Source organism: Ammospiza caudacuta, chromosome 1, assembly GCF_027887145.1.
Source record: "Ammospiza caudacuta isolate bAmmCau1 chromosome 1, bAmmCau1.pri, whole genome shotgun sequence".
In the NCBI taxonomy this organism is placed as follows: Eukaryota; Metazoa; Chordata; class Aves; order Passeriformes; family Passerellidae; genus Ammospiza; species Ammospiza caudacuta.
Genome location: NC_080593.1, coordinates 65,419,418 through 65,432,249, shown reverse-complemented (window position 1 = coordinate 65,432,249; position 12,832 = coordinate 65,419,418). Strand labels below are relative to the sequence as shown.

Genomic DNA, 12,832 nt, shown 5'->3' with positions numbered 1-12,832 from the left:
GGAATACCAAGTGAAACTTTTCTTCCAGGAAAGGGGTTTTCATCTCCTAAGTTTGTACCACATTTTCCCATTAAGACTGGAAACCCCAACAACACACACACACACACACTGGACCCTCTAGGTGAAATTCCCTCAGACAAAAGTACTACACAAGCTGCTACTAACACCAGCCTACAGGCAGCCACTGCAGGGAATGTGAAGAAAAGCCACGGGAATACCTACCAAATGCAATCAGCACCAGTGTGTAAGTAGTCAATGTATGGAAGGTGATTTTGGTCTCGAGACCAGCATGAGGTAGAAAAGACCATGCCAATATTTAGCCAAGGAATCGTCACTCCTAAAACAAAGAGATTGAAAAATGAGTTTTGAACAAACTTCAGTTTGTTCAGTAAAAGACAGTTTGAGAGGGCATTTAAATAAAAAATCTTATTCTCTCTGTTAGCTGACCCTTGAAGTTATAAATCTTCCTATCAGAGTGAATAATTTACAGGGAGTAATTAAACAAATCCAGCATTTTCCACTAAGAAAATATCTAGCAGCCAACTGCAGTATCCTTGAACACGTTTGTCTTCTAATAGTTGTATAAAACTTTTATTCTTAGGAGAATTCACAAATACCCATAATTAAAGCTCACTGCCATTGATCAGAGGAGGTTGCTTCATGTCAAGCCTTTCAACAGGTACCCTCTTGTTTCCCAGCTGGTTTGTTCAGGCTCAACACCTGATCTCAACAGGAGATTCCACTGTGCTTCCAATGTTTCTTATCAGTAAACTGCAATGGTGTATAGGCAGCTGGAGAATCTGTCAATTAATTTAGAAAATGTGTGTGCTGCTTTTCCCAGTGCTACAGACTACATTTTGCAAGTGTGGAAGTAGCACAGCTCTGTCCTGACACACAAGAACACTGACAGCCTGGCAAGAACACCAAGGGATACAGCAGGTACAAGTTTCTCCCAGGAACAGGGTCTCAACTGCTCATTAATCCTTTATCTGCATGGCTGCCTTCTCCCCTTTAAACAACACCTCCTACGTACAACTGCCTGTCTGTTCACTCAGCTGGGGAACAGGGGGGCAGGAAGAGGGAGAGGCACTTGGTGCCCACAGCACCACACTCAGAGGACACTGACACGAGCAGAGAAGGGACTTGCTTACCAGGCACAGCACCAAGATGTCGCAGGATGGATCCTGTATTATTAGGAAGGACTGTGAGGTTCCACCCATGCCTGTTTGAGGGTGACACAGAGGGACACAGTCAGTGCACATTCCCAATGCCAACACTCCCAGTGCCAAGCTGCTCTGCTGGGCTCTGCTCAGGAGTGAGTGAGGCAATAAAGAGGATGGATTTGGAGATCTTACCTTGAAAATGGTTCAGATTTTCCCACAGGAAAACCACTCCCATGGGTGTTGGTATCTACTTTTCCACAATGCACTGCTACATGGCAATCTTTCTGTTCCACTATCCGCCAGTATTCTTGCTGTGGTAAGAGAAAGCAGTAATGCATTTTAAATTTGCTGAACAAGGTATCTCTCATTAAAACATAAACCCCAGAAATTTACAAGGCTTTCATGACCTCAGTGTAAATCAACATAAACTATGGCTTTAAAATAAGCATATAAATAACTGGAAGTCACAATAAGGCAGGCAAAATTTAGATTCCCTTGCTTTCTGTGTTTCAGCACATGTCAGATTAAGAATTCTTTCTCCTCCTCAACTCATCAATACCTTTATTAAAAACGTTCAAATATTTTAAAAAAGAAAAATCAGCACCATGTCTATTTAAATTTCTTTTTAAAATTCTAAACTAGACAGCCTTAAACTGATTAGAGAAATGCTTGAAAATCAACTATCCTGAATCCCCATTCTCAGTGGCCTGAAACAAAACCCTTTACCACCCCTTGTGCTGGCCTCACCTCTACTTCAGCTACTGTAGGCTCCTTTGTGAAGCACATGTTCATGATGTTTCTTGCTGTTCGGTAGAAGGTTGTTAAAGAAACAGACCTACCCTGTGGAAAAATAAAATAAAATTAAAAAGTGAAAATAAAAAAACAAGCCTACTTTTCCCCATGCCCTCACTCTTATCCTTACAGACTCGATCCCAGATGAAAACAGAGGGAAAGAGGGTGAAGTCTCCAGAAGTATGGGTCTAAAGGTCATTTTGTTGCTGAGAGAAAATACCTCAGAAGATACAGAAATTCAATCACATGAACTTCCCAAACCCACCATGTAAAAAGGCCAACTGAATGTTCCCAGAAGAAACATTGCTTTGTCCAGCACAACACTTGGTGTTTGATGAATACAGAGGATGGACATGGCCCAGATCCCTATGACAGGTTGCAACAAACCCAGTATGCAGCCAGTCAAAATTTACTTTATCCAGTAATGTACAGCAATTTACATTATCCAGTACATTATCCAGGGACTATGTGGCCATGCTCTTCATGTACAAGGAGCAGGTGAAAAAAGACCTAGAAAATTCACGGAAATGCTCAGCATCAAATGTTGTATGTGGTGGAAGAGCGTCACAAAAAGCAGAGTTTGCCAGGATTACTGTAATCACTTGCTTTCAAAAACTAGTTATGCTCAATTCAATAAAAGCAGTAAAAATGCCAAGGAACCAAGACCTGTTATTACAAAGTTAGAGAAAGGAAAACACAGTAAAATTGCTGAATAAGTGCTTTCATTCTTGGCACTGCTGCAGGAGCTGTACAAGAAGAGGCTCTGACTTGGTTTTCTGCTTGAGCTAGCCCCAAATTTTCAGGCACCTGCTTTCCTGCACACCTACACCTCCAGAAGCCCTGGGAAGCACCATCCAATGGCTTTGGAGGCAAGAGCACGGGAACCCCCCTGCTCCTTTCAGCCCTGACATCAGGGTGTGCCCAGACAGGAACACCTCTGTTGGCTCCTGTGCTCCAGGGCAGGAGGAGGACGCTGGGAAGCTGCATGCCAGGAGAGCTGGCAGGCACCACACAGGGGCTGAGGGCACTGCTGCAGGCAGAGACAGCACCCTCTGCAAACAGGGAGTACAAAATGTCTGTGCCCCCTCACCAGATCCACTGCTCCTTCCCATTGTGCCCCCTGACTGCTCATCTGAGCAAGCACAGGCTTAAAAACTCTGCATAAATGGGTTTTATTATTTGGACTGTTACCTTTCTAGCTAGTTTTTCAATTATGAAGCAGATCTGCCAAACCACTTCAGCCTTTTCTTGTGTTTAATTTATTTAATAACTATGTCCAAGAGTAAACTAGAAAGAACTATAAAAGCAGCTTTCCCCCACAGGCCAAGTCTATCACTCTGCTCATATGGCTGTAACGTTGTCACTTTTTAAATTGAATGCCGCATAATTAGCTTTAGCAAAAGAAAAGTTTGTGAAATGCCCAGGGCCTGGGGCACTCTGCTTCCCATAAACTTCAGAGCTGGATTCTCTGTGATCCAATAAGCAATTTCCTTCATCTTTTAATGCCCTTGTGAAGGGTTTATTGTGGCAGCCTTTTACAACAAAACCTCTCGTAAAGGCAGGGCCTGCACCAAGGCTCCGCCGCCACCGGCAGCAAACCAGCACTGCAGCAGCTGCCGCCTCCCAGGCCCTGCCTCCTCCTCTCGTCTTATGCAGAAAACAAAATTAACGCCTCATCTTCCAAGATTAGCCACGTCTTTCCATTTCTCAGATACACAAGACAAGAAAGAAAATAGAAGTATAAAGCGAGCAAGAAAAAAGAAAGTGGAAAAGTGGAACACTTTAACCCTTTGAAATTGCATATTCCCATTTCTTCCTCTGCCAAGAATTTGGTATCTTTTTAGTCTCCTAAAAACTGTAAAACAAATTAAATGGCTGAGGGTTGCCTGTTTGTGCTGTTTGGTTTTTTTCTTAAATCTCAGGAATCTTGTAACATTTTCTGATGACAACACAGAAAATAATTTTATATGTTTTAATGGAGCATTCTAACCAGAACACAAAATTAATTGCAGGGGAGCAAAATAACCTTTCAAACACCCTGGAAAGTATCTCAGCAGTTCAACAACTGTCCTAGGAGCTTCAAGCTACAAAGTAAAGTCTCTGTTTCTATGACAAGAAGAGAGGAAGGCTTAAGAAAAGAAATTCCTATTTCCTCCCCTGATTCTTCTCAGGTCTGATGCAGGGGCCATGAGAGCCCACGCAAGGGGAGCATCACCACCACCACCAAGCCTAGAGGGAAGGCAGAGAGAAGGACACTGCACAGCTATAAATGGTAAAGACATTAAAGCAAACATAAATATGAGCTGAAACCAGAGATTTCACAATAGCCACAGGTGGAAAGGAGGGTCTCCTATTAAGTGGAGTATGAAAATGCCAAGTCTCTGGGTGAAGAGAGCTCAGCACAGGATTTCCATGACTGTTTATGGGAGGGCTGGCAAAACCTGCATTGTGATTTCTTCTGCGCATCCCTCTATAATGAATCTGCTAATATGCCTTCAGTTTGTTCTGTATGGAAACAACTGCTGCTTTCAGTCAGCACCAGTAAAGATTTTTAAAATATTTTCAGAGCTAAAACTGGAGAAAAAAGTGTGAAAATCTTGCATCAGATGCTGTTTTGATGTCAGCAGTTTACCTCACACACTTAGAAATGACAACATTTTAATCGTCAGGTAGAAAAACCACTTATTGGGGAGTAAAGCAAGCAAGCACAGCAGCCTGCAGCACACATCTAAAAGCACAGCAAGCCTCACAGCCTGGGAAGGAGAGACACTGAAAATAATTTGGGAGTCCTGGCAGAAAGTCAGCCTAACACAAAGGAGATTGACTCTAACCTTGACATGTGATATGGTGGTAACTGCTCCTGGAAGACTGCATGTCTCTTGCTAAAAACAGCTCAAGCATGTGCTGACGGCAGAAATTGCTGTGAGAAATCCTAAATGTATGGCGTCTTCATAGTCTGAAAAACAGACTTTATGGACTAAACTGGACTAGAGCCCTATGATTATGATGTGCTCCCTCCAGCCCTCAAGATATTGACCTGGGCATTTTCACATACATGGGTTTATTGTGGTTTAATTTTTGTTTTGTTTTATGTGTGTTTTTCATTTTTAATTAGAATTAGCAATGTGCTTTAAAAAGGAACCATTACAATCCCATCATATGTGGAAACTGGAAACTAATATGAGGGCAGGTTCTGTTAATGAATTTCAAATTTTCTCAGGAAGATGTTATTAGGCAAAGAACACTCCCCCATTCACACACACAGGTTTAAAAGGCTTGTTCCATTAAATGCCATGATGCACTCTCTGCTTACAACTGATGCCAGCACCACATTCCCTCAGTCTTTTAAAGCCTAGTGATGAACTACATCAATTTTACATCTTGTGGGCTACCCTGGTGCATCAAGCTTAATGCATAATTTCTGTGTCTTGAGGCTTTCTCTAAGTGACATAACCAGTATTAATGCATCAGTCCTCCTACAGGGCTTTACCCTGAGTGCTGTGGAAATTAAGCTTCACTCCTCTCTCTGCACTCAGGCTGACCACGTGTCTCACAGGGTGCTTCACAGCAGGGATTTCTCCAGAAATCCACCAGAGATTTGCTTCCCCCTGCCTTCCCCTGAGTCCATCACCTGTGACAGCAGCTCCCAGTCTCTGCACTACAGAGAACGTGGGATGGGATCAAAACAGACACTTCCCAGTGTTCCCATGCTCAGGACAGAAGTATTTCTACCTGGTATTGTCAGACTCAGACAGGCTCTGATGCTGCCCCTACTGCCAGAGCATTTTTTGGTCACCAAGCAGAAATTCTGGGACCTCTCTGCCTTTTGGGGTAAAGGCCTGGTCCTCAGCAGACTCAGACTAGTTATACCAGCTACACTTTGCTTGCTTGCTTTTTTTTTTTTTTACTTCCTAAATCTAATTGGGATACTTCTCACAAATCCCAAACTTGCTTTTTGAGTAGCTTTGTATCTACTGAACTTTGAATGGGACTTGCACTGGAAAAGAAAAAAAAGGCATTCCCCCACTAAGTTTGAGGTTGTTCATGCAGCAGTCAGGTTAAGGTTTATCAAGTTTTTCATTTAACCATCATTAAGCACAGGATATTAAGCACAGAAATGCCACTTCACTATTCACAAAGTCATTAGATAAGCTTCTCTTCAAGGGCAGCATGGCAAAGAGATTGCTTTTCAAAGGTGGGATTGAGGCCAGAGTCCCCAGTAAAAAGAATTTTTGGGCTGACAAATCATAACAGACTGCAAAAGAAAACTGAAGCAGGCTTTTAAAGCCCAAGTCCTGAGCTCATGCAGTCCCTAAATAGCTTAACAATAAGTCATTTTGGGCTATCTGGCTTCATTTCCTGGTGATGGAAGTGAGATTGGAAGGGGAAGAACAGCATATTCTTTTACTGGGCACGGACACTCAATGCTATATTTCTCTCAGAGCGCAGCTACACCATTCAACTCAACTCCAAATTGCACTGTGAGTTGCAGCATCAAGTCCTGCTCCAGAGCAGGAGACTGCCAAATAAAATACAGTGAGAGAGTCAGCATTCCTTTGCAAATGGATGTACTTGGTATATGGAGGACTGAGCAGCCATGTGACTGCTAGCACTGAGCAAAGTCTGGCATCATGCATGAAAATAATGTTTGCATTTCAATGTGCCCTTTCTAAATGTAGTATTTCCAGTGATGTTCATTTTGATGTGCAGCACTACTTCACTCAACAAGAGATTTGCAAGAAGCAGGAATGAGAAAGCAGAACATTACTTTAAATGTCACTAGAAAATGAAAATAAAATCTGTGTCTGCAAGGATAATTGGGCAGAGGTATTCAGGGAGCCTCTCACAAGGAGATGAAGGGGGGCAGAGCCCAGTGCATCTTGTTATGACAATAATGCCTCCCAGCTTTTCCAGACATCCTGCAAGAGCCAGGCACATCAGGATAAAGCCACCAGACTGCATGGCCATGAGAACCATGATACCTGCTGCCTCAGGGATGCCACTGGAACCCACCACAGCTCCCCTCAGGCAGCTGGGCGTGCACCCAGACACCACCCACACACCAGCACCACCGGCTCCACAGAACAGGCCAGCCTCATTACCTTGTATATACACTTGTGTAAGTCGCTAAGCACTCCCTCCTCCTCCTCCTCCTCGTCCTCCTTCGTGGTCTCCTTTTCCTGAGCAAAGAGCCGCCGCCTGCCCGTCTTCAGTGGGACATCGACCTCTTTTAACTTGTTGCGGAAGCCATTTTTGTGAACCACGCCATTGATGAGTCCATTTTTGGGCTCAAACCGGGGCAAGGAATGGAACTTGTAGGCATTCTCTGAATGTCCCTCCAAAGGTCCTTTCCTCTTCTCCAGGATTTCCTTTTCCAGCAAGACCTCCTTCTCCAGTTTCTTGTGCTCCTCAGGGGAGAGGGAGTCATAGGAGAGCAAGTACTGGCAGTAGGCTTCTTGTAGCTTGGCCAGCCTGTCCTGTGCAGTTTTGGGGATGCGCAGCATGTCTGCCAGCTTGTTCCATTTCTTGAGGTCAGTCACTTGCTGCATCCCCCCCATCTCGTTGATCAGCTGGACGAAGCAGGCCAGGTCGAGCTCGCAGCCTCCTGGGGTGCACACATGCCAGGCAGCAGAGGAAGGGAAAGGGAAACACAGGAGGAGATTAGGATTAGATTACCTGTGGGCAGTTCATGCCAAATGTGCTACCAGGCTGGGCACATGGGGGACGTGACAGCTCCAGGCACCTGGGCACCAGAGCAGGATTGTCCCTCTCTTACATGCCTCCTGCTAAAGAGAGGCACACAGCACTGTTTTGTCAGCTTAATTCACTCACAGGCTATATTCTGCTACTTGCAACAGCCTTCCCTGTGATTCTGTTTGCTCTCCTCCTTGAGTTTCATGCCCTTCTTTTCTCAGAGCACCCCAAGCTATCTCCTCAACATGCATCTGTGCCCTGGTCATTACCCAGTGGCTGGGCAGATGAGGGTTGCCCATCTCTGTAAAAGCCCACACACCCTCACCCACCACCAGTCCCACGTCTGGGTCATACCAGGAATAAACAAAACCAGTGCCAAGCTGGGGTACTGGCCATCAGAAAGACAAATACCTATCCTTTCTGCAGGTGAAATAACAATTATCTAATATCTGCACAACACCTTGAATGAAGTTAGTATTTAAAAGGAGCACATTATTAATTTCACTACAGGTAATAAATTACATATAAAAAACAAAGGGAGGCAAGGGTTGTTTGGGATTGGAGCCTGCAACCACATAAAAAGTTTCAGACACATCATTCTTCCAGTCTGAGGCCATCCATATTTTATACTCCATTCTGGTTTTGTATGTTTTAAGATGACTAGCACATTTCACACTCCAGTCAAAAAAAAAAAAATTACACAAACTGCAGCATAAAAAGCAGCCAAATGGATGAGGAACAATAAAAGAAACATCATAAATACTCTGAAAGCACAGAAATAAATCATCAGTGGAAAGAGTGAAGAAACAGCCCGAAGACCACCTACAATTCAACAGGGTGCTGTTCAAGGGAAAAAGAGAATAAATACAAAACCAGCGTCAACATCTCTGCCGCCACACTGTCTCCCCTTTGCCTTTGAGAAAAGTAAAGAATCATCATGCCACAGCCATTTCAGAGCACTCAGAAATGCTACTGCAACAGAGAAGGGCAAGAAGCAACATTATTGTAAATATTTACAGTAGGATGCACAGTTACATCATCTTAAATCATCCTGCCATATTGCTTTTTTCAAACTACCCTGTGCTGTATTTATACTGCCCACAAAGCACAAGGCAAAGGTGTCTGGCTGCAGACAAAACCAAGCATAAGGCTTTGAGTAGAATCTAAGGGTGGAGGCAGGACCACGAGGTAGCAAATTTATCCTATTTAGTACATTTGGGAATAGGGTGGGGGAGGTTATAAAAAGGTCTTGAAGCTGAGAAAAAGTAAATACCGCGGGGAGAAAAAACAAAATGAGTTCGGAGAGTTTTCTTTCTTTCCTCTTTAATCTTCCATACATAATATAATATAAATGTAACTTTCAAGATGGATTCTGTTAGTTTTTTGGTCAGTGGTTTCTACATGCAAGCCACAAATAAGCTGAAGGTGGAACTCAAGAGATGGCTTTCCATGCCAACAGATTCAGCATTCTACATAAAGTTGGGTAACATACTCCCAAACTTGGAAAGAAGCGTGGCCCAAATTTACCATTATATGTTTTCTCCAGCACACACTCAGTTTAAGGTTCTAGTTTCAGCACTGTTGAAAATTCAATTTTCTCCTGCATCATGGAATGATCACTCATAATCACTCTGCAGTATTAGAGCTCGAGTAGCACTTCATTCAACCAGAGCCTACAGCTAAGGTTTGCAAAATGCTCTCAATTATAATTCCATTTCACACAGTCATAACTTTTGGAAGCATTTATATCTCAGACTGATGTTTTCCAGGATCGACCTAAGCTTGCTGCTTAAAACTTTCCTTGAAAGATTAAAAAAAAAAAGGGGGGGGGGGGGGGGAACCCAACAACAACAAAAAAAAGGAGTTCTTTGAAAGCACCTATAGCAAAATGACTTAAATAGGAGATCTGGCACGTTATGCAGTAGCAGTGTTTAACTTTTTTTTTTTAATTGCCTTAATTTTCCTAGGTTAGGAATACTTTTAAATTGTTTAGTGAGCAAGCCCATTTTAAAAAAGAAAATTTTAAATCTTCAGGTATGCATTTAATACCAAAAGCTGGCACTACACAAGCCATTGGCAAAAGTCCCACTTACTTCAGTGGAAAAGTGATTTGGCCTGGAGAGAAGGGCTATGTATGCATGTCTACTTAAATAATTGTGCATTTATAACAACAGATTATTTTATATGTTTCCTGACAGAACCAACAAATTCTTCCTCATTGTGCACTGATGATCTCCAGCTTCTTTTCTCCATTTTGTTTTTGATTTTAAACACAGGATAGGTAGGAAATTAACCACAGAAAGGATATATAGGATGCAAATTTTTAAGAGACCACTGTTTGCTCTGGTTATATGGCACCCAGCAGAATAGAATCCTTGACTATTCATTAGGCTCTTAGGTGCTTAAATAATACAAATAATTAACAGTAATGCCGTCTTAATGCCAAGTTAAGGTATTTCATTAAAAAGTTAACATTGTTCCAGGAGCGTTAATCGAGCTGTCTTGCACATTTTCTTCTCTCTCTTGCCAATGTAAATGTAATTCATTATTTTTTTCCATTAGCATACAACCATTGCATACATTAGGCATACAAAATGTTCATTTATTGCTGCTTGAGTGATTTTAATTTTCAGATTTCCTTGAACGTTTTTGCACGGCTATTGCAATATAGTGCTAAGCTATCGTTCCTCCTTCTTGAAACTTTGTTATTTCTCTGCTGTGCCCTGCATCAGTTTACCATAAAGTCTGCAATCATTTTCTGTGCTTTTATGCATTTTCCCTCACTTACCATATGTGATATAAAACAAAGTTTGAGAAGGAGGAGGCGGGGGAAGGAAGTGTTGTGAATCGTTTAAACAGAAAAGCGTCTCCTTTAATCCAACCAGCCGAAAGCTGCCTCGGGTCGGATCATGCCTCAAAGGCATAACTCTAGCCTTGAGTTGCAGCATGCAGGTTGGGGGAGCTTGTGACTCAAAACACCTCAAAAACAAAGGGAAGAACTTAGAAAAAATAAAAACACGGGTTTCTTACTATGTGGTGTCTGCAAAGGCAGTAGAGATGGAAGTAGCTCATCCAATAGTTCATTTGTATGCTGCTGTTGTCATGTTTTTACAAACTATTGTCACATTTTTGTCACGTGTCATATCTGACAGCAGACCATAAACCAAGAATTCTGTTAAATAAGTGATTCTCACTCAGGCATTAGCCCTGGCAGACACCTGCTGGGAGAAATAATGAAACCTCCATTTTGCAATCAACTACATTTTACTGCCTATTCTTGACACTTAATGGCTGTTAAATGTCAGCAGGTCACTGCAAATTTGTGATTTTAAGTGTCTGAGTACCGAAACACAAGTCAGTTCTGAGATATTTTCTTTCCCCTTTGGTTAAATGTTTTTAAAGGAAGAGGCGGGGAGAAAAATGCATTAAAGCCTGGCAGCATTGCAACCTGTTAGGAAAACATCTTTGGAAATGTTCAAAAGATATTCTGAAACAACCTTTAAAACAGGGCTATCAATATACATAGTCATACAACCACATAAATAAACAGCAGGGAAAGAAGAAGATTCTGAAATCTGCAGACCAAGGTTCCATGGAGCGATTTCTTTTTCCCCTGGGTCAAACAGGGAGGAAAATGGCGATATAAAGTCACCCTGGAAGCTCTCTGACAACCTACCTGCATAGTGCCTGGCCAGTGGAAAAAGAGAGAGATTCAGAGCTCTGCAGTGTTACCTGAGCAGGGGCATGGTTAAGCATAAAGGCAAACAGAGCATAAAGTCCATACAGATACTTAGAAGCAGCGGCAAAAGGCCAAGGAATCACAGCCCTTACCTATGAGTGGGAGTTCATCCATGGTAATGCCCTGAGATTTGAGGTGCTTCTTGATGCAGGCCAGCCGCTGCACGTTGGGTCCCCAGCGCCTGCCTAGCTTGTGTATGTGCTGAATCTGTGTCACAAACCGCATTTCATCGTTTAGCTTGCACTCAGGTCTCCAGTCTGGAGGAGGAATCACCCTGCACATCCCATACTTCTCTACCTGAGCTCGGACTGACTCAATGTATATCAGTGGGTCATGAAATTCCTTGGTGGAGGGCCTAAGGATGGGAATCTCCCCCAGCATCCCCCACCCAGACTTACTACTGCCCTTTTCGTGCTTTCCCATTGAGTCTTGTGGCTTGTGCAAGGACTCCGCTTGAGAGGTAGAACGATTTTCACAGGAGGCATTTTCAGTTTTGCCATGTGCTTGTTTCCCTGGCGTACTCTTTCCAGCAGTGGCTCTTTTCGGCCTATTTCTTTCCAAACTCTTCTCTGGCACTTCCTTTCTAAGGTGTCCATTGAGCAAAGGCTTTTCTACTGCTGCCTTTTTGCTGGCAGCTTCTGCCAAGTTGACGGCCCCTTTCATTCTCTTGGTGGGCGACTGTATTTTGTCCATGTGATTCATCTCTTCCAGCCTCCTCTTCGAGTTGCGCAGCCCCTCCCTCAACTGTCTCCCCACCTCCTTAGTGCATGTCTTTTGGTTCAACTTGCCATTGACTTTTACACCATTAACAGCGGTATTGTTAGACTTGGATGCTCCAAGGGATAGCACCTGTTTGCGGGTTTTTGCATTGCTACTTTCTATTTTCCCTGAGATTGTGTGGTTGACAGGTGAACTGGGTTTGTGGTGATTTAGTTTGGTTTCCTTGACCAGTTCTTTCTTGGCTTTGGTGTATGTGACAGTTCCCTTTGTCACTGTTGCAGTGTACTTCACAGTTTTGGACGGTGAAGGTCTGACTTCTCTCATCTTTTTGGCACTGGCTGCATTTGCACTCGGAGATGACATTCGAGTGACCCCGTTGACTTTAGAAACCTGAATTGTCAGAAGTGTTGTAGGAGGAGCAGAAGGAAGGAAACACAAAACAGAAAAGTAAATTAATAATATGACCACTCAGCCCCAGTCTCCCATTTGCTGGACAACCATATTCTGCAGTCCTGACTCCTGGCCCCATCACACAATCTTCACATAATGATTTGCACACAGGTAAGAGAGGGGACTAGGCATTTATAATAATCAAATTTTTTTTAAAAAAAGGTTTGGTTGGTTTTTTTTTTAGTTTACCAGAAAGACCCTAGTCTTGCTTTCACAGGGTACAAAGCCTCTGACATTAGGAAGGGTGAGGTCCCTTGCTTGCACTGCCCCTGTC

At 43.0% G+C, this 12,832-nt stretch overlaps 1 protein-coding gene across 1 annotated transcript in view; it reads right to left on the bottom strand.

The window, feature by feature from the left end:
- Window positions 1-12,832, bottom strand: part of JARID2 (jumonji and AT-rich interaction domain containing 2) — a 211,761-nt gene that overhangs the window by 15,574 nt on the left and 183,355 nt on the right. Inside the window, exons 8-13 of the mRNA XM_058804908.1 lie at window positions 11,481-12,498; window positions 7,058-7,560; window positions 1,911-2,003; window positions 1,356-1,474; window positions 1,152-1,222; window positions 223-337 (exon numbers count right to left, since the gene is read on the bottom strand). Of these exons, the coding sequence (XP_058660891.1) occupies window positions 223-337; window positions 1,152-1,222; window positions 1,356-1,474; window positions 1,911-2,003; window positions 7,058-7,560; window positions 11,481-12,498 (1,919 nt within the window). The remainder of the gene's footprint in view (window positions 1-222; window positions 338-1,151; window positions 1,223-1,355; window positions 1,475-1,910; window positions 2,004-7,057; window positions 7,561-11,480; window positions 12,499-12,832) is intronic.